This window comes from Ochotona curzoniae, unplaced genomic scaffold, assembly GCF_017591425.1.
Source record: "Ochotona curzoniae isolate NIBS_2020 unplaced genomic scaffold, NIBS_Ocur_1.0 scaffold_4506, whole genome shotgun sequence".
NCBI classification, from domain to species: domain Eukaryota; kingdom Metazoa; phylum Chordata; class Mammalia; order Lagomorpha; family Ochotonidae; genus Ochotona; species Ochotona curzoniae.
In genome coordinates this window covers 26,263,139-26,290,212 of record NW_024467119.1, presented here as the reverse complement: position 1 = coordinate 26,290,212, position 27,074 = coordinate 26,263,139, and the positions used below count along the sequence as shown (strand labels likewise).

Here is a 27,074-nt window from a genome sequence, read left to right as displayed (position 1 = left end):
AACAGCAATCGTTTGCAAGAAAGGTCTCACTGTCTACAGGCTGTGTTTCCTCCCCCGTGCTGCCAAGGCCCCGCCAGGGCCCAGCAGCCAAGTGCCCTGCCCTCTGCCTGGCCCTGCTGCAACACGAGGTCGGCTTGCTCCTTTAGAGTTTTAACTATTGGATTCAAATTCAGGTGCCAGGTGCTGCCGCTGCGTTGGGAGACAGGCCCTCCAATGTGTGGGAGCCCCGTGAGCCGGTTCCAGAGGATCCCGTCACAACGCCCAATCTACGGGAGAAAAAAAAAGGCACACAGACGTGGCTGGCAGGTGCTACGCGTGAGACTCCCGCATCAATCCGGTCCCGCCTTCACTGGCCGCTGCAGGAGAGAAGCGAGCAGCAGGTGCACCTGGTTCCGGGGCAGCCACCTGGCCCTGGAGGTCCAGGGCCCTGGCGCAGTCCAAGGACCCAGGCGGCCCTGCAGGAGCCACAATGGCTTCTTCGTTCACCTCCAGGAAGGCCCTGGCCTCTGCAGCCGACATGGGTTTCAGCTGGATGCGGACTTGTGCGCGCTCCGGGTTCTTTCTTCTCTGCTTGTTCTCCAGCCTCCTCTTATATGTCTGATAAGCTGCCGGTAAAACACACGCAAGGCACAGTCACTTAGCTGGGGCCGGGTCACGTTTCTCACGGTGTGGTAACATGGTTTACTTCTCCATATACTGGGGTTTGCCTCATTTTATACCACATATGCATAAACGCCCAGGAAAACAGGAAGTGGGGCAAGAAAATGAGGGAACAGAATGAACCCATCTGTCAGAGTGACTTCCTGTCAGGAAGGGACCGTTTAGGACGGTGCCTGGAGCCTCACCCGTCAGTCGCCAGCCAGCCAGCCAGCACCCTCCTGGCCCAGGGGGACGCCAAGCTTCCCCGTCAGGCTCACCAGGAGAAGAAATTCCAAGTTGGATGAAAGACCAGGAGTTTTCATGATAGGATTTCCTTGATCTCATGGGATAACTAAATTCCAACTAGTGTAAGCATTGTTTTTATTGATTGCTATGTTAGTGGTCAGGACAGCTCAATTAATCATCCATGCAGAATCCATTGCAAGTGATCGATCTACTTACAGTGGCCAAGATTTATATGGATGTGTGTGTGTGTGTGTGTGTGTGTGTGTGTGTGTGTGTGTGTGTGTGTGTACACTGGGAGGGATATGCAAATACACATTTTCATTTACCTTTTGTGAACCTACATATGATTAATGTAAAATAATGTACACATAATTAAATAGATAAGTAAATGAAACACCTCAAGGGTGTTCATGAGACTTAATATGTAAATACCTACATCTGGTAAATGTCATTTCTAAGCTAGACAATTCTTAACAAATCTATGAATCTAAGTTCCGGCCATGCATTAGTCTTTGTAAGGCATATTTATTTATACTAAGAAGCTTACCTCCAGATGTTTCTTTTACATTTTGTCATTTTTTATCTGAATTGCCTTTTATTTGAAAGGCTGAGCAATTGAGATCATCATTCTGCTGGCTTACTCCCTACATGACCACAACAACCAAGTGTGGAGCAGGCCACAGCTGGGAGCCTGCAACTCAACCAGGCCTCCTGTGTATCTGGGAGGGACGCTGGCTACTGCCTCCCCAGCTGTGCAGCAGCAGGAAGCTGAGCTCAGAAGCAGAGCCCAGAGACACTGATACAAGATGTGGGCGTCCAAGAGGCACCCAAACCACTGCGCCCAGTGCCTGTCCTAGCCTGTTGCAATTTCTGTGAAATTCCCATCCGCATCTAAACACCCTGTTTCTGTGCTTTTTTTTGTCTCCAGAAATTTCAGGTGGAACGTGTGTCACAGAAGAAGCACCCACAACTTCGGATTGAACAAGGAGTCACTAAGCCGGGTCCATCAATTTCTTAACCAGTAGGTATTCACTCACCGGCCACAATGAGAAGTCCATTCACCAGCTGAAAGAGTCCATAGGCCAGTGGGAAGTTAAACATCTGGACCAGGTACTCAGCAGTGAAAGACAGCTGGAGCATGGTGATGCACATCTGGATGTTTTGAGCTCCCGTTTCTAAGGAAATCGTCCTGCACCTACCAATGAAAAGGTGTTTGAGAGTTACATACGAGCAACAGGATTATGTTTTTAATGTCTGTTACATGCAACGATTGCCCTATGTTATGAGCACAGGCCACTAAAAACGTGTGTCATTACTCATTTCTTGCTGAGTACCTTCTTTCTAGAATAACCATCAGAGAGGAACTGTGGAGTACAGTCTTGCAAGCCCTGTCCAAATAAGGAAGCTCAGTGAGAGATAATCTGTACACACAAAAAAAAGCTCAGGAACACGACAAAGGATGACCAGGGCAGGGAGATGCTGTAGGGATCCAGAACCATGGTGGCAGCCCTTAGCTTGGCAGAGGAGAGGGTTACAAATGGAAAGAGTGGCCAGGGCATTTAATGTGGGGAGAAATGACAGTTCTGGGCACTGATGTGAGGTTCACATAGGAAATACTGAATTTACATAGGGTTTTTTTAATGTCTGGGGCCAGATACCATGATGTAGCAAGCTACACTGCAACACAAGATGCCCTTGTTTAAGCTCTGGCTACTCTAGTAACGATCTAGCTTCCTATTAACACACCTGAAAAGCAGCAGAAAATAGCTCAAGTACTTGAGCACACACAAGAGAAACTCAGATGGAGTTCCTGACTCCTAACTTCAACCTGGCCCAGCCGCAGCTGTTGTGTCCATCTGGGGAGCGAACCAGCCGATGGAAGATCAGTCTCCTCCGTCTGTCCTTCTCTTGTCAAGCTGCCTTTCAGATAGATAAACCTTTTCTAAAATGTGTATTGTTAAAGACAAAATACTGCCCCAACTGCAGGCAACTGCCTAGGTTACTTTGTACCTAGTAGCTAAGTGTTAACTGCTTGGAGAAAAGTAACCAAGGCTGGTAGGCATTCTGGACCTGGTTAATGCCAAATTTGTGTTACATGTACCGATATGCCAGCATAGTTGCCTATTCTAGTTTTCCTTTTTTTAAAGATATGTGGGGAAAGTGGGGAATACTGGCCACACTGGACAAGCACACTGGCCCCCAGGCAAAGGGGCTGTAGATTGTCCAGGAAAGGGATTCTGAAAATGTACTGGAATGGAATTAGTTGAGGGCATGTTGATAGGGGAAGAATGATTTCTGGGGTCTTCCACGGAACAGGCCACTGCATTCACAGGTAAATGAGGGAGTTGAGACAGAATTGTTTAAAGGGGGAAAACCAAAGGGCATGTCTGGATCAGGCCAGACATGGCACTCGCCCATGTAGGAGACCTGGCCTGGGTCAAAAAGCATCACCTATTACCCAGCGGTACATGCAAAAACTGAGGCTGGGGGCACACCAGGCTAAGCTAAACTGCAGTACCTGCCTGAGAGTGTTGGACCAACAGGTGGGCCACAGTACCCACCAGAACACAAGAGAATCAGATCTGGGGACAGATTCTATAACAAATGTGTAGGCTTGCCTCTGTGGAACTGAAGCAGCCACTGGCTTGCATGGAGAACTGGGGGTGGTGACAGGCTAAGCCAAGCTGGGTTGTAAAATTCATCTGACAGGAACCCACTTGGCACTCATGGGAGCTGGGGCTGGGAAGAGGCCAGGAATAGCTAAGCTGGAGCACCCACTGGCACATACAAAGGCCAGGACTGAGCAAACCATGCCATGCAGGGCTGTGCCACCAGCCTACACATGAGAGATCCTCAGCTTTCCAAGCAACTACCTTAATAGGCCACAGCTCCTGCTAGAAAGCACAACAGCTGGGGCTGGGGTCAGGCCAGGCCAGGCCAGGCAAGGCTGCAGCACCTGTCAGCATTTGTGTAGGCCAGGCCTGGGCCAGGCCACAGTACCCATTGGTACACATAAGAATCAGGACAAGGTATGCGCTGTGCCCAGCTGGGCTGTGCTGAAACATCTACCAACAAGAGCTGAGACTGTAGGTGAGGCAGGCCAGGCTGGGTTGAAGCACCCACCAGCATGCACAAGATACAGGGTGGGGAATGGGCCTAGTAGGAGAACTCTGGGGACTCCCTGCTAGGCTGCAGCTCCCACTGACGAATTCAAAAGTTAGGGATGGGGCAAATAGGTTGGGCAAAGTTGTAGCACTTGTCAGCATGTCTATGGGCTAAGTTCAGGGGTAAACCAGACTGGGCTAAGCTGCCCACCCATTGGTGTGCATAAGAGAATGAGTGTGGGCCGGCTGGGCTAGGCTGCAGCACCTGCTAGCAAATGCAGGACTGGGTACAAGATATGTCAGGTTAGACCACAGTACTCCTGGCAAGAGCAAGATCAGGGACTAGTGAGGAATGAGCACTCTTCTGCTCGTCTGTATCTCCCGCTGGTGAGCACAAGAGCCAAAGCTGGTGGCAGATTGTGTTGTTCAAAGTGGCAGCATCCAAACACATGCATGTGGGCTGGGTCTGGAGGTGGGCTGAGCCAAGCTGCAGCACCCATGGGTCTACATTAGAGCCAAAAAGCATAAGAGACAAACTGGGCTAGGCTGCAGCACATGACAACACACGCAAAAACCAGTGGTAGGGACAGATCTGGTGGAGGTTACTGGAGGTCTTCCCAGTGATGCCTCAGCACCTATCAGTTCACATGAGAGATAAAGCCAGGGGCCAAACTGACCAAGCAGCTGTATCTACAGTATGGTGTTGGCTGGTACAGGTGACAAACTGACCCTACACTGGCTGGCAAACACAAGGATCAAGCCAGAGGTCACCCCAGATGAGGTTCCTTGGAGAAAAAAAATTGAAACATTTGAATCACCCACCTTCCTCTGTACCTAACCCTCTCCACCCTAATTGAAGACCCACATGGGCATGCATTCTTCTCAACTATGTAAACAATGTCAAAAATAAAATTTAGAAATAAAAGAGTGGATTTTAAATTTCTTGGCATCAAAATAAATTTAGCCTCTATCATAAACTAATTAGCATAGAGGAAGTATTAGAGGAGATGGAAAGTTGAGTTAGAAATATGAAACTGCATAAATTAAACCATATTTGAAAAGACACATGCACAAAGCCTAAATGAAAACCAAATGTCTAACATGATTATCTTTGATGAAATGACTTAATAATCATTATTTTCTACTTTTCGATAATTTATTGACTCACTACTTGCAGAAAATGAAATACATGTCAGAGAAAAAGAGGGAGGGGAGGTGAGCCAAGGCAGTACGTGAGGGGTCGGGGTAGGCGCATCCACCTGACACCGACGTGTCGAGGGAATCTGCACGTTTTCATACATGCAGCTGAGATTTTGGACATGTAAGCTGGGTTGGAACATGGAGGTAATGACTGTGTGTGATGTGGCAGTGGAAATGTCAGTGGGACAGAATGGACTCGGTGGCTCATGCTTTATTTCCACTTTCCTGATTGTTGCTACCCCTTTCCTCAAACTATTCTCCCTTCTTCCAAACCCTCATCGAGATCATGATATGGTAAAGCAGCAAAGTTGGAAGTTGGCAAGTGCAGCATCTCATTCTTGATGTTTGTCCAGTGTTCGGGCATGAAAAAGATGAGACTGATGACAACACCTGCCTGAAGAGTGTCATTCTCTCCGGATCCAACTCCATTTCAGCCCCTCATCCATCTGCCTGTCTTCCTGATTATTGCCTTGGGAAACAAACACAGGTGCAAATCCCAACTCCACCATATTCTAGCTCTACAAACTTGACCAAATGTTAAGTTTTCTCTGGAGGGTTTGCACAATCGTGGACTCTCTGAGGATTATAACGACATGAAAATGACATGCAACTGGGGGGAGTTATCCTGTGCTTAGTACAATCCTAAAACTTCCCAAAGCAGACTTCAAGTACCATAAAGCCAATTAAAAATTGCCCAACCTTCATTTTTGGAATTCAGGTGAGATCTGTCTACAGTTCTCTTCTTACTCCAATACCTTAAATGAGATGAAATAAAACTATCACTAAATCAGGGAACATTCTAAGGCATGCACAAGTTTTAAGAAAGTTAAGTCCTGAACCTATTATTTTTCACAATGTCAATATTTTGCAAATTGCTAATTAGAATAGGCAACAAGAGAAGGGAGAGAACCTTGAAAACATGATAGGGATTTGTCTGAGGTGTTGTCATTATAGATAATGGCATATAATTCACAACTATGGAGACCTGACTGTTATAGCCATTTGAAGAGTGAACCAAGATGTGGAAGATCTGTCTGTCTCTCCCTTTGTGTCACAACAAAGTGAGATCATGAAATTAAATATTAAAATCAAATTAAAATAAATAATTGGTTAAATGATTAATTCAAATAAATCTGAACAAATGATATTAATGCCCCAATGACAAAATCACAAATTACACCTTCCCATCAGGCCAGTGTTTGGCTTAGTGTAGCACAAGGAATGGCCATGATCCCTCCCCTCCCCACCTATGTGGCCATGTCCTGTCCAACATCTGTCAGTGGACACTTCAGGTCTCCTGACCCGAGCGAGCAGCAATGCCTGCCAGTGGCCATGTATTTCCTTCCCCTTCCTCAAACAAGTCAATGCATCATGTCACTGTACCTTTGCCAAGACTGGCGTGTAAGTAGAGCCAGCAGAAAGCCAGAAATGTGGCCAATGAGCGGAAAGATGAAGCTGACGGTCAGAAGAGTGGTATCTGCATTCCAAGAGCCGTGGGCCAGCACCACACCAGCGACCGTGACCACCAGAAGGAGCACTGTGCCAACAATGGCCCCGATCTATAGCAACGAAAGAAGCGTGTAAACATCGCAGGCTGTTGGCCTTTAGGATGCAAAAAACCACAGAGGCTCTGCAATGCTTGGAACCTACAAATTGTAATGCTAACCCGGGACTTGGTAGAATTGAACCGTTTTATGGAGGGGAGGAGAAAGCTGCGTTCTGTAACAATCAGTGTGGCTAAGCTAGAGCTCAGTGGGACTTGACACAAGTCCAAAGTCCCCTCTCCAATGGACAAATTTATTACTTCAAGTAGTGTACTGGGCAAGGACTGGTGGGTAGAGTTTTTTTATGGATAGTGGAAAACTGGGAAGAATGGACAACCTGACAGTAAGCACTCAACAGCCCTACACCTGGGTAAGCCCACCTAGCAAGTTGCCTGCAGCCTGGGGTCAGCCCTACTTCACCCTCCTCATCTCCTCCCACAAGTCCTCCTGCCACCAGCAGCTCCCTCCTGCTTTGAGTCTGCTCTGCCCTTCCTCCAGTGAAATGGACCTGCTCTTCAAGTGATAAGAAGGGACACGCTGACCTAGATCTTTATCCACTCCCAACAGCATGTCACATCTTACTCCACCAAAAGCAGAAACAGAGAGTCTACCACAACATTCCAGCAGCTGATGTTTCACATCAAACAGGAAGAAATCCTGGTTCAGCATATTCTGGGACAGTCAGGCTCTTGGCAAGCTCCCATGCATACCATCTAGACAGCAAATGATGCCCCAAGTGATGGAGTCAGACCGGACTAAGGGTGTTGCGAACAGGAGGCAGTGGGAACCCAAAGAAAGCAAACAGATAACCTTTAACTGTTTCAAAACAGGGACAGCCTGTACCCTGACTAATGGGAAGACGCTGGAACATACCAAAAAGCCTTCCCTTTCTTTTCAGGTTTACATTTACCAAGAGCTGGGGCCAACACGGTGATATCACAAGGTTAATCTGTGGCACTGGCATTCACTATGGGTGCCAGCTTGGGTCCTAACTGCTCCACTTCTTTTTTTTTTTTTTTTTTTTTTAAAGATTTATTTTTATTATTTTTTCATTGGAAAGGCGGATATACAGAGAGGAGAGACAGAGAGGAAGAGCTTCCGTCCGATGATTCACTCCCCAAGTGAGCGCAACGGGCCGATACTATGCCGATCCGAAGCCAGGAGCCAGGAGCCTCTTCCGGGTCTCCCACGCGGGTGCAGGTTCCCAAAGCTTTGGGCCGTCCTCAACTGCTTTCCCAGGCCACAGGCAGGGAGCTGGAAGGGAAGCGGGGCTGCTGGGATTAGAACCGGCGCCCATATGGGATCCCGGGCGTGCAAGGTGAGGACCTTTAACCACTTGTGCCACCGCGCCGGGCCCTGCTCCACTTCTGATTCAACTCTCCCCTGCTAATGTGCCTGCAAAAGCAGCAGAGAATGGCCCAAAGCCTTTTGGGCCCCTGCACCCAGCAAGAAGCTCCTGGATCCTGGCTCCTGATTGGCTCAGCTCCAGCCAAAGTGGCTATTTGGGGAGTAAACCAGCAGATGGAAGCTCTCTCTCTCTCTCTCTCTCTGCCCCTTTCACCTCTCTGTAATTCTGCCTTCCAAATCAAAATAAATTTCTAAAAATATCACCAGGAGAAGAATGAGGAAAACTGAAGTTTGTTCTGAAAACATGTCAGCTCTCAAAGCAAAAGAGGATCGAGGACAGCCCCTGAAGCTGACGCACTGATGGCATCCGTCTAGGCTTTCTGAGGCAGTCTGCAATGCTTGTGCCTGTTGCAGGAAGTCTGCTCCTTACAGATAATAAACCTGACACAGGGAGAACATATCTAGCTTCAGTGGGGCAGTGGCCACAGGAAATCCAGATTCATTGTCATCGTTGTTGAATGCCCTTTGAAGTCCCTGAACATAGAATCCTGGAAAAGGCGCAAGTTTCCACAACCATCTTCTCTCCTCTTGTATACAAAATCATAACAGACTCTGCTGTTAGCAAATCTCCTAGGGAGGCAGTACCAAGCCAGGAAAGGGAGCTGCGTTATGGGCACATGTATGCTCCTTTGCCAGGAACCCAGCCATGCTGCTCCTCTCTGGGGCCGCATTCCCCCCACACTCAAGCAGCCTTTTCCTGGAAAGCACCCATGGAAGCTCTCAGAGTGGACGGCCCTGACTTGCTGCCCACACACAGGCCTCAGCTTTTCTGTCACCAAATTAGAGGAGGAGCCGTGTGTTTTCCAGGGTGACTTCATCAAGCTCAGCATGGACCTGAGTGCAGTGTCACCCGGGCAAGGCATGGAGAAGGGGACAGGAGGTGAGGGCTTGCTCCAACCCACAGGCCCCTGAGGTAAATGCTTGGGGTGGAGGACGGCTGCACTGGACCAGCTTCCGTCCCTCAAGGCGAGTCCAAGGATGTGCTATGGCATGACATCACTCACCTTGAGGATGATTTTGGATTGCTTGGGCCACCTGTAATTCACAAAGACTCCGAAGGCCACAGGGATTGTCAGGCACACAAGAGTAATTCCTAGTGAGGAGAAAAAGCCATCAGATGGGACCCACTCTTTCCCTAACCACCAAGTCTTCCTTGGCAACTTCCAATGAGTAACAACAGTAATTAAAACTACGTTTTATGTCTGCATCCACCTCAAAAAAGAAACAAAGCTCTGAAAGTCTTGGAAGAGTGTGTGACTTGATTGTCCTCACTGCTGGGCCAGCATTTCCCTCTCTTAAACTGACACTCACACACAACTTCAGAGACAACTAGAATTAGAACAATGAGAAGACAGGATGGCCACTTTGAGCCCATGAACCTCTCGGGCTGGTGTGTACAGGTGTCGCCCTGCTCCAACCGTAGCCATTATGTCTTTCTTTGGGGTCAAATGGGTCATGGAGTTTGCAGGGTAAACCCCGGTAATCAGCATTCCAACAACTTGTGCCATACCACCACAATAGTTTCTCAGACTCTCCAAGTGTAGGTACCCTAAGGCTGGCCAGGAAACACCTCCCAAGTTAGCACCAAAGAACAAAAATATTGGGAAGCAATTGTCCACCTGCCAACAGGATCTGTACGCCAACATGTTCTAGTGTTACTTTTCAATCTGACCAAATGCCTGACATAATGACTGCACAGTTGGATGAGGTACATTCATCTAGGCCCCAGCTCTACTACTGATTTCAGCTTCCTGCTAACATACACCCTGAAAGGCAGCAGTTGATAGCTCAAGTACTTCGACCCTGCCAGCCATGTGGCAGGTCTGGATGGAGTTCCAGGTTCCTGGTTTTAGCCTGGACTGGTTCCAACCGTCGCAGCCATTCACAGAGTAAAGCAGAAAATATGAATGCACTATGTGACACTGTCTTCTCCGCCTTTCAAATAGATAAAATTGTAAGTAATTTTAAAAGATTCAATTTCTTTGTGTTTTAATTGTAAGGTTTGGTTGGTTTTGGGTTTTTTTTTTGTTTTGTTTTGTGTTTTGGTTTTTGCTTGCTTATTAAGCAACTTCGCTGATCTTACTTTCTTTTTTTAAAGATTTATTATTATTATTATTATTATTATTATTATTATTATTATTATTGGAAGGCAGATATACAGAGAGGAGAGACAGAGAGGAAGATCTTCTGTCCGATGATTCACTCCCCAAGTGAGCACAACGGCCAATGCTATGCCGATCCGAAGCCAGGAGCCTCTTCCGGGTTTCCCACGTGGGTACAGGGTCCCAAAGCTTTGGGCCGTCCTCAACTGCTTTCCCGGGCCACAGGCAGGGAACTGGAAGGGAAGCGGGGCTGCCGGGATAGAACCGGCGCCCATATGGGATCCTGGGCGTGCAAGGTGAGGACCTTAACCACTTGCACCACTGCACCGGGCCCGATCTTATTTTCAAAAATGAACTCTTATCCAGGTTAAGAGCTGAAATTCTGCAGTCAGATATCTCGGAATTTTAATTCTACATTTATCATTTACATGATCTTGGTAAAGTTATTTCTCTAAGCCTAAAAACCTATGAAATTGAATTAGGAACAGGATCTATACTGTAGAGTTGTTTAAGGAATTAAATTAACATTTTAAAAATATTATATTTGCTTTTATTGGAAAGGCAGAAAGATCTTCCATCAACTGGCTTACTCCCCAAATGGCTAGAGCTGATCTGATCTGAAGCCAGGACCCAGGAGCTTCTTCTGGGTCTCCCATGTGGGTGCAGGGTCCCAAGGCTTTGTGCCATCCTTGACTGCTTTCCCAGACCACAAGCAGGGAGCTGTATGGGAAGAGGAGCAGCTGGGATATGAACTGGCACCAGATCCCGGCATATGTAAGTGAGAATTTAGCCACTGAGCCACCATGCCGCGTCCTAACTTTTTATACTATAAAGAGATACAAGGACATCATTTGCAATAGCTATAACAAATACAATAGCTATAACAAATACAATAGCTATAACAATTGCTACTGTTCCACAACACGAGCCCTGTACAGACCTATGTTCTGGTACGGAATTGTGACAGTCTGTGCGAGATTCCAGGACCAAGTGTAGAGGTAGAGGCAGAGTGGCATCATTCCCAGGGCAGCCACGGTGGAACAGGTCGTCATGCTGATGCTGAAAGCAAAAGGCAAAGCATACTTAGGAGGCAGAATTGGAAATGAAAAATTTAGTCTTTATCAAAATCAACAACCAAGAGACATGTTCTGAAGCTTGTTCCCTTCTCACATTGAATGCATGATGGCTGTATTTGTGGCCTATAAGATCTTATTTATTTCTTACAAATGCTTGTCCTTTATGAATATGGCATATTGCATTGACTTTCGCGTGTGTCTTTACTGAGATAACTTTGCCGCTGGGACTAAATCCTACTTAGTTGCGGTGTGTAATCATCTCTGTATGTTGTTCTATTGAGTCAGCTCATATTTTGTTGAGATTCTTGCCCATATATTCACTAAAGCTCATTACTCATCTGTAGCTTTCTTCTGATGGCTTTGTCCTCCTTTAGGACTATGGAGTTTGAACTAGAGCAAATGAAAATGCTGCAAAACTAAGCACCCTCCCCAGGTGAACTGTTAACCAGCAAGCCAGGAGGAAGTCACTCAAACATCCGTAAGATTCCCATTGGACAGAGCAGGCTAGCCAACAGAGCAGAGTAGATACAGGGCCAGGAGACAGGCAGCTCATGTCGTGAAGGACAACAAATGACACATCAGCCCTACAAGGCACTACAGACCCCTCACTATCTAAGTTCAGGCCTTGGACGTCTGAAGGCTCTCTCTTCCCTTGGGTCAGGAAGTTCATATACCTGTCAGTCATTTGTTCCAGCAACACAGACTAACCACATAACCATGGGCAAGGCAGTTTGGTCTGAGGGCTTTACACGACAACTATTAAGAAAATCCCCTGCCTATCCCCCTCTCCCAGACTTTCTGAGCCTGATGCTGAAATAGATAAACTCGGTTTTGTGTCATGGCTTTATATATTCCAATGCTGACCATAAAACAATTGATGGTTACATTAATGGTTTCTGGCAAAAAACAAACCAAAAATATGTATGCTCTTGCCAGACAATGCATTCCCCTTCAAGGATATTGAAAATAAATACTCCTTCTGCACTCCCATTCGTTGCTAGTGACAATACACTCCTAGAGGGGTCTGCCAGTACCAAGCGCAGTCAGCAGCGTAACGTTCCTAAGTGTATTAACTGGCACTTTTGGCATCTGGCATCACACATGGCTTTTTGCTCCCCTTTAAACAGTTTATTTGTTTGACTTTTCCATTTTCAACTCATTGAAGCTCTTTAAAATTCAGAGCAAGGATCACCTTCCAATGCTGCACATTTTATGCCAAGCTTACTATGTAACCTGAACTTTATGACCTCTTGTATGATGAACATTTATATAGTCAATATTGTTTCCTTCTTAAAGTTTTTGAAAAGCTTTATTTTTTTATGACAAGGCAGATTTACAGAGAGAGAAATCTCCCATTGGTTCACTTCTCAAACAGCTACAAGAGCCAGAGCTGCTCATGTGTGCAGGGAGGGAAGAACTGGAGTCTTCGTCCATTGCATGCCCAGGCACATTAGCAGGCAGCTGGATTGGAAGTGGAGCAGCCGAGACATCAACAGGCACCTAAATGGAATGCACTGCAGCACTACAGGTATAAACTTAACGTGCTATGCCATGGCACTGGCCCTAGTACTGTTTATCTTCTAAGTTGCTTGTCTAACATTAAGTTTCTTGTCTTGTTAAAGCTGTCTACCAACAGAAAGTATTCAACTACTTCCACAACACTCTTTCTTTTTAGGTTTATAGTTTATATTTCCAGCTCATTTGAACTTTATATTGTATATGATGTAAGGCTTCAGACTGGGCATTTTCCTTCTATACTGAGAGGCAAATGTGCCACTATTTTACTACATAAACCATTTACCCCTAAGCTGAAGTACCAACTTTATCAATATATGAAGTATCTGAACTTATTCAAAATATTTTCTGGAAATGCTATTCTAGCCCACAGATAAACAACTCCCTATTTTTCTTAAGCAAATAGCAGACTTCATATTTTCATAGCATGTTTTCATATATACAGGGAAATTATCCCCATTAAAGTTTTCCTTTTCAAAGTTTTCTTAGCAATTCTCGTATATATTATATTCCATATGAAATCTGTAATCGTTTTATCTAGTGTGGCATTAAAATGACACTTGGGACACCCACACTCCACACTGGAGTGTCTGGTACAAGCCCTGGCTGCACTGTCCGGCTAGAGGGTAGGTTCAAGGAAGGCAAGCACTTGGCCACCACTCTCCAGGCCCTGTATACATGGTCTGGGAAGCTTTTCAGAATTCTCAGCTGATGACAGTGCTGCATTCCTTGCACTGCCATATTACCAAATCCTGAAAGGAACTACACATTACATCACTCCAATCTTGAACTTCTGGAAAACTAGCACTGCATGTACAGCCTGTAGGTGTTTTGGCTCAGAAGATAAACAGGTTTTCTTGATCATGGGAAGCCCTGTGTGCAGTTCCTCTGGGGCAGATCTCAGATCCTCAATGCCATGGGTTGTTGTTACCAGCCTTCACATCACTGTCCAAAGCCACAATGTTCAGGTGAACAGTCAAGGGATAGAAGCAGAAAACTCTGCCAAGTCATAAATACCAAGAAAGCAGGAAAAGCACCCAATGAGCGTGGGTGATGCCAAAAGGCCTTTTTTTTTACTTTCACAAAATTCCAATGTAGCGTAAACAGAGCATGTAGCTAACTGGATCTGCCAGCTGTGCTCATGGAGAGAAACTGTTAGCAATCCTGCCAGCAACTGAACAAGATTCCACTTGCATTAAGAAGATTCGTGACATCATCTCCAGACTAGCACAACGAATAGAGACAGATTCAACAAATCCAGACAAGCAGGGAAACCCTGAACCTCTCTTAAAGCAGAGCAAACACCCAGGCACAGTCCACCTGCCTGGAATGGAAAAAAAGGGGGGCAAAGGAAATACAGTTAGTAAAATACAGTGGCAAAAACAGTTTGCAACTGGGGTTTAAATTACTGAAGTCGTTTGATTTCAAAACAACAGATTCAGGAGTTCTAATTCTCAGAACTAAATACACATACCCTTGCTTTTCTACTGAAATAATTGAGAGTGGGGGAAGTGACGGGATGGAGCCATGGCCCCCACCTGCAGTGCTGGCATCCCATATGAGTGCTGGTCCAAATCCTGGCTGTTGCACCTTTGATTCAGCTGCCTATTGATCTGCCTGGGACTGGCAGACCCAGAAGAAGTTCCTGGTTTCTGACTCCAGATCAGCTCAGTTCCAGTTGCTGTAGCCACTTGGGGAGGGACCCAGCAGATAGAAGATCTCCCTCCACTCTACTTTCTCTCTCTCTCTTTCTCTCTCTCCGTCTCTCCTTCTCTCTCTGCAAATGTGCCTTTCAAAAATATGTAAATAAATCTTAAAACACAAGAAATAGTTATTTTTAAAAATCTGGTGAAGGAGCTGAAAAAGGAAGGTGTTGTAAGATCACATCCATAGACTGGACCCTTGGAAAGAGTTCATGGCTCCATTTTCCATTCCCAAATGTAAGTATGACTTTGTCTGCTGCCCCCACAGTGCTGGTAACAGTTTCTTTTGGAGCACTGCTTGTGAAGTGCTGTGCCTCGTGCTTTTGTATATAGTTTGTCTTTTCATTTACAATAACACCTTAGTGTAGATATTCAACTTTTAACAGCAAAGAAAATAAGACCCAAAGTTACAAGAGCTTTTGCAAAGTCACATGGATTCCATCTCAGTTGTGTTTCCAAAGCCCTAAGCCCATAGGGCCTCCAGCTCCCCACCAGGCTGTGTCAGTCAGACCTGAAAAATCTGCAGTCCCATTCTCACAGCCTTCATAAGGACCAATGCATTCTTGAAAGTCCAGAGGAACTTCTGTGATCAAAGCTGGCCATTGTCCTCCACAGGCCCCACCACTACCTGTGGTCAGAACATGTTCTCTGTGGCTAAGGACACCACTACAGGCTTGGTGAACCCTGAGCCAACCAAAATCAGTGCACCAAAGACAATGGTCCCTGTGCTGGACTGCATTGCCTTTTCGGGGTGGTTTCTATAACACATACAGGCAATCAGAAACACTTCCAGTCATTCACGCAGGTATATCAGGTGCCTACCACTACCAGGTTAGCACTGACTGTGAAAAACTGCATAAGCTCTCAGGTAAGCTCACAGATCTAGACGGTGAGGCGAATAAATAATTACCAAGCTATTGGTACACTGTCCAACAGACATCAAAAAAAGATTTACATGTTTGATACTATGGGAACAGACAAGAAAGGTATCTCTGTAAAACAGCATTACAAGAAACATTAACTGGGGTTGGGTAGGAAGGACATCTGTATTGCACATTTTTTTCCTTTTTCCTGTAGTCACAAAGCACCCCGTGCCTAGCAGAACCTCAGCGGCAGCATTTGGCCTAGCAATTGACACACTGCAGTGTCCATATCCAGCTCCTGGCTTCAGATGGCTGCCAGTGCAAACCCTGGGAGGCAGCAGCACCGGCTCAAGGGGTTGGATCCTTGCCACCCACAGGGAAAACCTGAGTGGATTCCTGGCTCCCAGCTTTGACCCTGCCCTGTCTTAACTCCTGCAAGAATCTGGGGAACAAACTAGCAAATAGGAGCTCTTTCTGTCTCTCTCTCTGTGTCTCTCCTTCTTTCTTTCTCTCTCTCTCTCTATAATATATATGTAGTGTGTGTATATATATATGTCTTTCTGCATCTCGAAATATATTTTTGGGGAAAAAAAAAAAAACCTTAGGTCCACTCCTAACTATACACCCAAGAGAACTGAAATCAGAGACTCAAATATTTGTACACCCAAATTCATAGTAGCACTATTCCCAATAGCCAAAGAATTGGAAACAAGCCAAGTGTCCACTAATGGGTAAGATCAAACATATTATACTCACACAAAGGAGCATTATTTAGCTTTAAAAAGAAGGAAATTTGCGACAGGACACTACAACACAGGTGACCTTGGAGTCTAAAAAGAATGATTTTACATCCATACATACAGAGTGCAGGACAGTGGCTGCTAGTTGCCAAGCCTCTGTTATCTTTCATAAAATCAGAGTTTCCATTTGAGAAGATGAGAAGGTTCCAGATGTAGATGCCAGTTACTTTAGCACCACATCACTGAAGCGCACTTCTACTCATGGTTAAATAGTACATGGTATGCTATAAATACAAAAAAGGATTTCAAGACTTCTAGATAATGAAATGAGGTCCAGAGAAGTAAATTCAATTGCTCGAAGGCAATTGAAATTGAATCACACAGCTCCTCAAACAGAAGCCAAATCACAGAGTACTAACTGTTCAAGCAACGATGTGTGTCTGCAGAGGCTCCAAGCACTTCGCCTAAAGTGTCTCAGTCCTCACAACAATCCTTGAGATGAATGTGCTTCTTCTCATTTCAGACAGGAGGAAATGGAAGCATCGAGAACTGATAGTCTGCCAAGACAACTCTTTCCATGGTTGGATAGACCTACTTCCTGTTTCCATGCCTCTAGATCTTGGTTTTCATGTCTCTCCCTCAATTCTGGAATTCTGTCCATCCCCATCATCACAATCTATGGCAAAAAAAAAATCCCAAACTCCCTCACTTCTCCTTATCCACACTCCCTATCCACAAAGTGGCTTCACACTTCATGCCATCACACCCCCACCTCCAGAACCCATGCTGATCTTGAACTCAGCTTTGTTCAGTGGGAATGTGGTAAAAGTGATGATGACCTGGCTTCAAGTACAGACCCCAAGAAACCTTGCATGCTTCCCTTGCTTGGAGCCCTGCCACAGCCATGTGAATAGGCCCAGGCTAGCCCAACGGGAAGTAAGGGACCACATGGAGAACTGCTTTGTTGTCCCAGATGAGGTCTATACATACTTAAAACAATTCCTAGACATGCAGGAAAACCCAGCCTGGACCACCCACACTCAGTGCAGGGACAGGACACTCTGCAAAGATCTTCATACAAATCAGACCATTGCTTTGGAGATCAGTGAGAAGAAAGGGACCAGTAATGACTAGAGAGAATGGAATGAAGCCAGACAGCATTCTGGGCTATGAGAACAACACAGCAAAAAAAAAAAATGGAAGTTACGTTTGTAGAACAAGGAGTGGTCTGTTTTGACTGTGGGCCAGTTGTACTGAGGGGGATATAATGGGAAATACAGATGAGAAGCAAGGGTGGACTGGCCTGGCAGTTTCTACCTGATTTCACAGGTGTTGAGAAACTTTCATTTAGAGAATGTGTTCATTTTCTCCCCATAGTACCATGAGGGAAAAGTTACGACTTCTAGTTACAGAAAGAAGCCCACAGTGGAGTACTGAATAACACCAATCTGGCCACACTGCCTGCCTTACCCATTTACTACCAAACCACAGATGGAGACATTGCAGGAATGGAGAATGGCTATGAAGATACAATTAGCCAAGAATAGAATTGTGAGACAGATAAGAAACAAGAGCTGTGAGCAGCACAGCAAAAGGAGAGATGGCAGGATGGATTACAGAGCAAGGTAAGAAAAAGCGGGGAGTGACTACAAAGCTAATACGGCAGGGGCAGGGGGAGAGAGTTTTCCATTTGTTGCTTTACTCAAATGCCTGCAACAGCCAGCAGTTGTGCCAGGAAAGCCAGGAACTCAGTTCTCTCACGTGAAGTCATCACATGCTGCCTTATAAGCAGGAAGCTGTATCAGAAGCAGAGGTGGGACTTGAACCCGTGCACTCTCACATGGGATGCAGGTATTCCTAGCACTTTCTTAACCACTATGCTAAATGTTCACCTCAAACCTGTAGGTTCTGAAATGCCTATTTGGGATGGACACATGGAGACCTGCCAGTAGGAATGAAGGCATGAGAAACAGGTTTGGGGTCTGCTAATTGCAGACAATAAGTCTCAATTCTCTCATTTGTAAAATGAAAAGGTTGCTTTAAATGTCATTGGATCATATCTAGCATTTAAAAACAGAATAAGAGAGCACTGTGGCATAGTGGGTAAAGCCTCCATGTGCGGCTCCAGCATCCCATGTGGGAGCCTATTTGAATCCTGGTTGTTCCACTTCCAAACAAGCTCCCTGCCAATGCACCTGCAAAAACAACAGAGGATGAAGGCCATCACAGTGGTTCAACAGGCTAATCCTGGTGTCCCATAGATGTACCAGTTTCTGTTCTAGCTACTTCACTTCAGATCCAGCTCCCTGCCGATGGCAAGGGAAGGCAATGGAGGATAGCCCAAAGCCTTAAACCCCTGCACACACATGGAAGACCCAGAGGAAGCTCCTGGCTCCTGGCTTTGGATTAGCTCAGCTCCAGCCATTGCAGCCATTGGAGGAATGACCCAGCAATGAAAGATCTCTCTCTCTCTTTCTAGTTCTGCTTTTCAAATAAATAAATAAATCTTTTTTTAAAAAAGAATTTTTATCAAGGACTTTCCACACTGAGTTTTGCTTCAAAGTCATTTTTGTTGGTAATTACTCTTGAAAGATGTAATAAACTTGGATATCATTTTACTCAATAACATTGCATGTTCTCCTATTTTTACTGATAATTAAGATTGTGTTAGTCTTGTAGCTTTAGAAAATTTTTCAACCCTACTTTAAAATTTCATTTCATGGAGCTGGTGTTGTGACATGGCAGGTAAAGCTGCTGCCTACAATGCCTACATCGCATACGGGTGCCAGTTCAGATCCCACTGCCCCACTTTGATCCAGCTTCCTGCCAGCAGAGAACCCAACTGTCAGCAGAGAACCCAACTCCCCAAGAAACACATGTGGGAGACCCAGGCGAAGCTCCTGGCTTTGCTCTGGCTCAACCAGGGCCATTGCAACCACCTGGAGAGTGGACCAGCAGACACAAGCTCTCTGTCTCTCCCCCCTCTCTGGATCTCTTTCAAGATAAACAAATAAATGCTTTAAAATGATTTTCATTTACTTTTTTTTTTTTTGCTTACTTTGTTTTGTTTGTAGGACTCAAAGTTACAAGAAAAAGTAGCTAATATTTACTGAATCTCATGTGCTTGCCATCCTGTGTGTGCATGGGTATACATATATTTTTTTCTCCTTTAAGATACACTCTTTTTAGGAACAGATCATTTTAACCCCATCTTACCAGTAAGATGAGGCTTAGACAAGCTAAATAATCTGACCAACATTAACAGCTCATTAACTAAGCATAGGGTGGGCAAAGGGAGGACAAGTGAACTCTTCATCTTTCACAGACTTTGCTTTCATTGCTGTTTTTATTACAATGCTGACTAATAACAGCTGGGGGTAATAACTGTTCCCTTTCCCGGCACACAAGTGTTTGAGAACACTGGTTCAGGATTTATGTTTCCACTCAAAACAGAAGATCCAGTTGTGCTGCAAAAGTCATGTGAAAAAGTACCTAAATTGCAGGTTGATGTAAAACAGATGTGAATTCAAATCTTAGTCCTGCCCATACCCATTTGCAGCCTGTGGCAAGCTAGGTAACCACCCTGAATCACAATTTTCTCAGCTGTAAAATTCAGAATAATGAAAGGTCACTCCCAAGGCTGTTATATGAGAAAGAAGAAAGCAGGTACTAAAGCATTCATTCCATACCTATCCATGTACTTAATAAAAATTGGCTGCCTTTTTCCAGAAAACTTCCAGGTCCTGTAATTGATCCCTTTCATATGAGTTTCATAGGAAGAAAATAATTTCACAGTTATGTGAATGATTAACTTCATTGAATGCAAATTAATAATGTACATTAGTGACTTACTGACACTATATATTAAGTCCACCAAGTGGTTTTATTTTTAAAATCTCTCATAAGTGGGTAACTAAAAGTCATTGCCATGTGAAGGCTAATGACTGGTCTGAATGGTAGGAACTCATTAAAATTTACAGGTACAATATGTTTCACATGCTAACCACTCAGAACATGCAGAAAACTAGAAACCCAGACCAGCAGCTGACTCACTGATGTCACAGAAACCATCACCTGTGGTTCATTCAGTTTCCCTAAAGTTAACCTCAACTCAATGGCGTCCACATGGCACAGAAACGACAGTTTCCAAGCAATCCTTCCCAAGGGCAGGAGGTACAGCCTCGTTTCCATATGTAAGCAAAGAGCCCAGAAGGACCACATTTTATACCCTTCTTTTTTCCCAATGCTGACTCTTCCCAAATGTTCTTTCTTCTCCTCCATCAAAACCTTTATTCCAGAAGATGCATGATTCATTCTTTCCTCATTAAAGCATAAATAAAGATAAAGTTTAACACCTCCTGGGGCTACACAGTGACACCAAACTAAGGAATAAGGTCACGGGAATGCATCTAGGGCTGAATGTCAAGCTTATGCGAAGCAATAAGAAAGCATAGCTTGAGTCATGGAAATCACCTTCACATTGCTCCCTATGTCATGCCAACAGACCTCTATGAACATTTAAAGTAGGATATGTCTACCAGGTAGAACCAGCCCCTTTACACTTAGCTCACAGTGGAGATGCTCGGGCAATACTTACTGATAAGAGATGTGAACGCCCTCTCTATTAGGGCACAGCCACCACCACCAACATGATTGCTAACAGACACTCTCAGTAGCCACTTGGGATGCCCCACTTCTGTCCCAGCTGACTGATATTAAAGATGACAGTGTGGGTCAGCAGGATTTTGGGCTTTGGGAAAGCCATTGGGTGATGTGGAAACCCACCTCCACTACTACATCCAAACCAGAGTCCACATCTCCAAGCCACAGTTGCCAGTCAAGCAGAGGATGGCTACAGCAAATCCTCCCATGGCTCCACAAGCCTGCAGTGTCTCCCACTGGGACCCCTACCAAAAGATGGGAAGAGTTTTCAACACAATACGTGTCAGTTATCCTGCCTGCCCTCCCAGCCCCAGCCCAACCCGCTTACCCCGTTGGGATCCAGAGAAAGAAACCCGCTGAACTCCCCAGCTGTAACTTACCTGAGATCCATGTCTCCATCAACCCAGAAGGTGAAAATGTTAGAGATGGTTCCCCCAGGGCAGCACCCCATGATGAGGACAGCAATGGCCTGGACTGGCTTCAGAGAAAAGCTGACAGCCAGGAGGTAGGCTGTAAGTGGCATGAGCCCAAACTGGCAGAGTAGGCCCACGGCAATGCCCCAGGGTCTCTGGATATGTGACCAGAGCTTCCGGATGTCCACGGAGCATCCCAAGGAGAACATGAGCAGGCCCATCATCACGGCTGACGCCACTGTGAAAACAAGCCCCAAGTCCCCGTGTGCCTGCAGCCCTGCTGGCAGCTCCTCCTCTGAACTGTTGGCAGGGTGCACTGAGCTGCTCGAACAATTTGCTCTCATCTCCTCAAGGCAGCATTACAAATGAGCATCAGCGACAATGGCTAGGCAGGTCTATCCTGCCACGTTTTGCAATAATGCAACAGAGTCACGCACACGTGGAGAATCATTCCAATAGCTGTTGGCCAGTCAGGTGATACATCTGATCAATGTATTCACAAGCAGCTTTATAAAAGGTCATCACCACGGGCATAAAACCAATGATACAATGAGGCAAGCAAGGCTTTCCACTTCTTACCACCGGAGAGTCAAGTAGAATGAAACAAGCAGACTTATTGTCAAGTGTGTGATGGGGCTGTGTCGTCAGCATCACATTATGTTCCAGGAAAGTAGGTTGGGTGCCAAGCCATAATTCCTCCAAATTCAGTAGGGATTTCAGACTGGCTTGCAAATTTATGTAGAGAAAGGCTAACCCTCAGGAAAAAAAAAAAAAAAAGCCATGTCTCATAGCATTAGCAAAGTATTTCTGTGAGTGAAAAAAAAATGCAGCTAATATAAACCTGCTGAGGGACTAAGAAAATTTTCAAAAGAACTTTGGAATTAGCTTCAGTTGTTCTATTTCTATGAGAATGTATGTCCATAACCAGCCATAAAACACCTATAAAAAGATGCCATTAAATACCTGATTATTTCTCAGGAAACATGTGGAAACTCGTTGCTTCCATTCATGAGAGCTATCACTTTGTTTTGGAAATTCACCACCAAGGGCCTCCCTGGTGAAGTCTGGGAATCTGACAAGGAAAAGTTAGAGAGCTCGTTCTGGAATCGGAAGACAAACTGGGGACAAGTCCCTGCTCACAATACCGTATCCCAAGCAAGCACCAAGGGGGAAACTACACTAGGACAACACAGGTAGGTGAAACTAAACTTCAAAAAAAGCAAGTGCCACTCCCTTTCCCACACAGAGCAGAAAGTTTATGTGCAGTAACAAGGCACATTGTATCAACGCCTCTACCTGTCTCACAGGGATACTAGCTAGCTATGCATTGTTTATTCTTGGACTGGCAAATTCTTTTCCATGACAAAATGCTTAGGGTATGTTGGCTGCATGAAAATACAAATTAAATACAAATGGAGAATAAATTCTATTTGAAGAAAGGATAAATTGCCTCTGGGAAATATACCCTGAAAACAGCTCTGTAAGCAGAACCATCCTAGAGGCCACTAGAGGTCGGCTGAAGGGCATAGCTATGGCAAGGGGGCACTCTCTGGGACTGGGTTAGGGCTATGCAGAGTGAAGTGTCCCCCGCCTGAAAGATGCAGAGGTGTGGCTGGGCTGAGAAGGACTGCAGGGTTTCCTCAGCACTTCTGCGTGGCTGGGTTGTGTGGGGGCTGTGTCAAGTAAAGCAGAACTTCCTTTTTTATACTTATTAAGAAAGGCTGTCAGATGCTTCTTTCTTAACAGGGACCAAAAAAAAAAATTCCCCTTTTTGATTTTATCTCCAAAAGAGTTACTGGAATAGCCAATTTTGGTTACCCAAATGTAAATTTAGCATGCACCCCTTTCCTGATGAAGACAGTGCAGTAGGACTTTTGTAAAGAGCTCAAAAGTAAATGTTGACAACTGGCTCGATTGACAGAGGAGCCCACGGGCAGGAGGAGGGTGACCATGGCCACTTCACATCAAAAATTCCCCCAAATGAAATCAGAATAGTTCCAACTGAGGTTGCTGGCAGAAAAAAAATACCAAGGTCCTATTTGCCACTGAAAGTGTTGTCCGAAGTGATGGCAATGTTTCTAGACCCAGTTATGGATGCCACTAGGGTTGTGGGGATGCAGGACGCAGGGACTACGTGGAAGCAGCTTGGAAGCTGTCATGCTGAAAGCCCAATATTGTCCATCACTAAGTTGTGTTTAAGAAGTGAGCTGGAAGGGACATGAGCCCTTAAAACAGCAGCAGCAGAGACCAGAGCCCATCAGTGGGCAGATTTTTCTGAGTTTCTCTCCATCCAGGATTAGAAAACAGTTTCACCCATGAGGTCTTGGCTGATTTGCAAGGAAGATGTCACACAAGGGATAGGAACATGACTTTCTTCCCAAACTCCGAGATTTAGCTCCCAACATCTGAGTAAGATGTCCACACTCCCATCTCTTGCCACATGATGCTTTCTGCCACCACGGACTCTGCCAGCAAGAACACCATTACCAGATACTGAACCTGTGTGCCCAGCCACCCGTGGACTGTGACCCTCCAGACCCATAAGCCAAAACAACCTCTTTGTTTGAAAACATTAGTCTGCCTTGGGTATTTTAAAAAGCTGACTGATAAAGGATCCTAGCATTCTTGCCTTACTGGTATGCAGGGATTCAAATTCTAACCATAATTTTTAAAGGCATGACCAAATTGGCACACCATATTAACAAGGCATGTCATGAGCCCCCATTTAAGCTTCACTTCCATTCTAAATAGTAAATACTATTACTCCCTACTTAATGGGTAAAGGGTAAAAGACCTAATGGAGCTAAGTGATTGGTCCAAGGTTACCAAGCAAAGGAAGTATAAGAAAGTAGTCAAATCAAAATGGAGTACACTATGTCAAAACCTAATAAAATGAAATTAGGAGGCCACAAACGAAGGGTCCTCATGCATATTTGCCCAATAACAAGAACTCTGACAAAAAGACTTTGCAAAAGCCACAGCATACAAGTCCACTTCCATGGGACACGTTTCTGGTGATGGCTAGTCTTCACCACAACCTAGCAAGCAGCCTCACTTAACTGGCCACTGCAGTTGGCCCCATCTGTGAAGACCCTCTCCTTTCAATGAGCCAATGAGCTTCTTTCCCAAGTAAGTGTGATTTTTAAAAAATTATTTAATTGTAGATATTTCTGGGGTATATTGTGATAAGTTAGCCCACGCATTCAATGAATCAAGATCAAATTGAGTTAGCATTTCCACTGCTTAAACACTATAAAGTCCTTGAGGTTAATAATACTTGTGCATATTTATGGGATTCAGCATGACATTGCAATCAATGTGTACAGCGTGCACTGATCAAATCAGGGTTGTTAACACTGCCTGCTCTTGTCATTACTTTGCAATTGGAGCCCTGCGTTCCTCTCTTCTGTTTGCTCAGAAAACATGTTCTGGGTTACTGTGAACCATAATCTCCTCAGTGCATCAACCAAGCTTGTTTCAAAGCACGCCGTTGGGACTTCTGTCTACTCTCAAAACTCCCTCTGCTTCAGTTCTCTCAGACTCTGCATCTACACAGCATGCCTACCCATTCATTCTCAAATAACTTACTTCCTTTGGAGAATTGCTCTCTCGGTTGGTATTTGAGGCTGGACCACAGGGTTTTCTATCCCTCTCTAGCCTTCCTAGAGCACAAAGAAGTAGTAACAATGAATGGCAGTCAACAGCTACAAGCACAGTGACAAAAACACCCAAGTGGCCTTAACTGGGAGAGAAACTCACTGGTCCCTCTTCTACACTACATTTAAAAGGTGCCCAAACATGTTCAATATGCATGTGTCTTAACTTTTTAAATCACAGGACATGTCTATGTATTTCTAGTCCCTGCATACAGGAGGGGAGAGAGGTTCCTCCGGAAAACCAACATAGGAGCCTGGGCTCTCCAGGCTGGGAATGGGAGAAAAGGAAAAAGGAAGAAAGTCCCAAAAGGAAAAGTCATTCTACAGGGCTGTGGAACTGTCAAACTATGAAAATTAATGCCAGGGGAAACCTCTAGAAGCCTGAACAACTTAAAAATGCTGTAAGTTCAAAAGGAGTTTAAATTCATCAGTGATAGATCCCAAATGAAATTATCAATAACAGGAAGAACAGACTTGGCAGAACACAGGGTAAAAAGCCTACTTCAGTATGTGAAAAAAAAAAAACCTCAAAAATATAAAAACATCATTTAGCGAAGAATGGCAAAACACTTGAAAAATCATGGAAAGTGAAAAATAGCATGTCAAAACAGTTAAGAAACATACTAAAATGATCAACATCACTGAGAGTTTTGTAAAAGTACATTTAAGTAGAATATCTGAATAAGGGGAAAAAACTCAAAACAAACACACCCTACTTTAAGGGTTGAGAGAGAGATTTTGATATACATCAGGTAGGACCATAATTGTCTTTCTGGGAAAAGTTTAGCATTATGTACAAATAGCCCAAGAACAAACGGAGGCTCTAGGGTGGACTATGTCAACAAGTGGATTCTGGAGCGATTTCATTGTGCTTGGAGTGGAGACTGGCAGTAATTCAGAACAGTTGATCTATTGAAACCTCTTGAGCAGGACCCTCAGAACATGTCCCACATTGGGGACCCTGTGGTGGTGCTGGGATGGCTGTCCTCCATCCCAGGGTGCAGAGGCATTTGGGAGGCTGGATGTGGCTTCTTTGCTTGTCTCTCCCCTTCTCCCAGATACAGGAAGGAAAAAAAGAAAATGTGGAAATGGTGATCTCACCAACCTTCCTGTAGCCCTTGACCCTTATCAGCCTAATCAACTATCAAAAATAAATATAATTAATAAGTTTTAAAAAGCAAATAACCCAAGAAATTATCTTAATAAATAAGCTTCAATGCTGTCAACAATATATTGGGGAGTGGAAAGATATTTAAAATAGCATTGTTACTTGTATTTTACATTATAGTTTTTATATATATTGTTACATTCTTATTTGTAATAGCAATTATACTTTTTTCAAATATTTATTTATTTTTACTGGAAACTCAAATATACAGAGAGGACAGACAGACAGAGAGGAAGATCTTCCATCCACTGATTCACTCCCCAAGTGGCAACAACGGCTGGAACTAAGCCAATCCAAAGCCAGGAGCCCAAACCCTCTTCCAGGTCTCCCATGCAGGTACAAGGGTCCCAAGTCTTTGGGCCATCCTCAACTGCTTTCCCAAGCCACAAACAGGGAGCTGGATGAGAAGCATGGCTGCCGGGACATGAACCTGCACTTATATGAATCCTGGCATGTGCAAGGTGAGGATTTAGCTGCTAGGCTACTCTACCAGGCCCAGCAATTACATTCATAAAAACAAAAACTAAAACATAATAACAATCAAAAGCAAATGTCCAGAGAGGGTCTACCTAATTCAGAGACAATCATAAAGTGAGATATGACCGAGTGATTTCAAATGTCAACATCAGGGTAGGCATTTGGTCTCAAGGGTAAGATGGCATATCAGAGTACCTGGGCTGACTGCCCATTTCAGCTCCCGACTCCAAATTCCTGCTAATGTAGCCCCTGGGATCCAGCAGCGACAGCTCAAGCAGCTGGGTCCCTGCCACACACATACATGATCTAGGTTGAATTCCTAGCACCTGGCTTTTGAGGGCATTTCCAGAGTGAAGCAGCAAATGGGGGATCTCTTTGTCTGTTTCTCTCCTCTCCCCTCCATCCCACAAATTTTTAAAAAAAAATAACAATCTAAACAACATGTGAAGAAGACATGTTCGTGATGAAGAGCTAAATAAATTTAGTGCCAAGGTAAGGTTCCCTGTACTGGATGTGACCGCCCAACAGCACACATGAGAACCAGGAAGGGAGGGGGTGG

At 44.9% G+C, this 27,074-nt stretch overlaps 2 protein-coding genes across 2 annotated transcripts in view; both read right to left on the bottom strand.

The window, feature by feature from the left end:
* On the bottom strand, window positions 1–21,698 carry SLC10A6 (solute carrier family 10 member 6). Its single transcript, XM_040967239.1, has 6 exons — window positions 21,182–21,698; window positions 11,183–11,301; window positions 9,145–9,233; window positions 6,573–6,748; window positions 1,923–2,080; window positions 1–605 (listed from the first exon to the last, which is right to left on the bottom strand). Exons 1-6 carry the CDS (start codon window positions 21,556–21,558, stop codon window positions 310–312), a joined length of 1,215 nt encoding a protein of 404 aa, XP_040823173.1. The 5' UTR covers window positions 21,559–21,698; the 3' UTR covers window positions 1–309.
* Window positions 9,160–27,074, bottom strand: part of CUNH4orf36 (chromosome unknown C4orf36 homolog) — a 42,291-nt gene continuing 24,376 nt past the window's right edge. Inside the window, exon 4 of the mRNA XM_040967241.1 lies at window positions 9,160–9,233. The gene's annotated coding sequence lies outside the window, so the exon portion shown is untranslated. The remainder of the gene's footprint in view (window positions 9,234–27,074) is intronic.

What these genes read in the sequence shown, in the direction of transcription:
- SLC10A6 (XM_040967239.1), bottom strand. Translation starts at nt 21,558, where the DNA reads ATGAGAGCAAATTGTTCGAGCAGCTCAGTGCACCCTGCCAACAGTTCA. An exon ending in GATGGAGACATGGATCTCAG is followed by an intron (nt 11,302 to 21,181) that starts GTAAGTTACAGC and finishes TTTTGCTTTCAG; the next exon opens with CATCAGCATGACGACCTGTT. An exon ending in AATCCAAAATCATCCTCAAG is followed by an intron (nt 6,749 to 9,144) that starts GTGAGTGATGTC and finishes TCGTTGCTATAG; the next exon opens with ATCGGGGCCATTGTTGGCAC.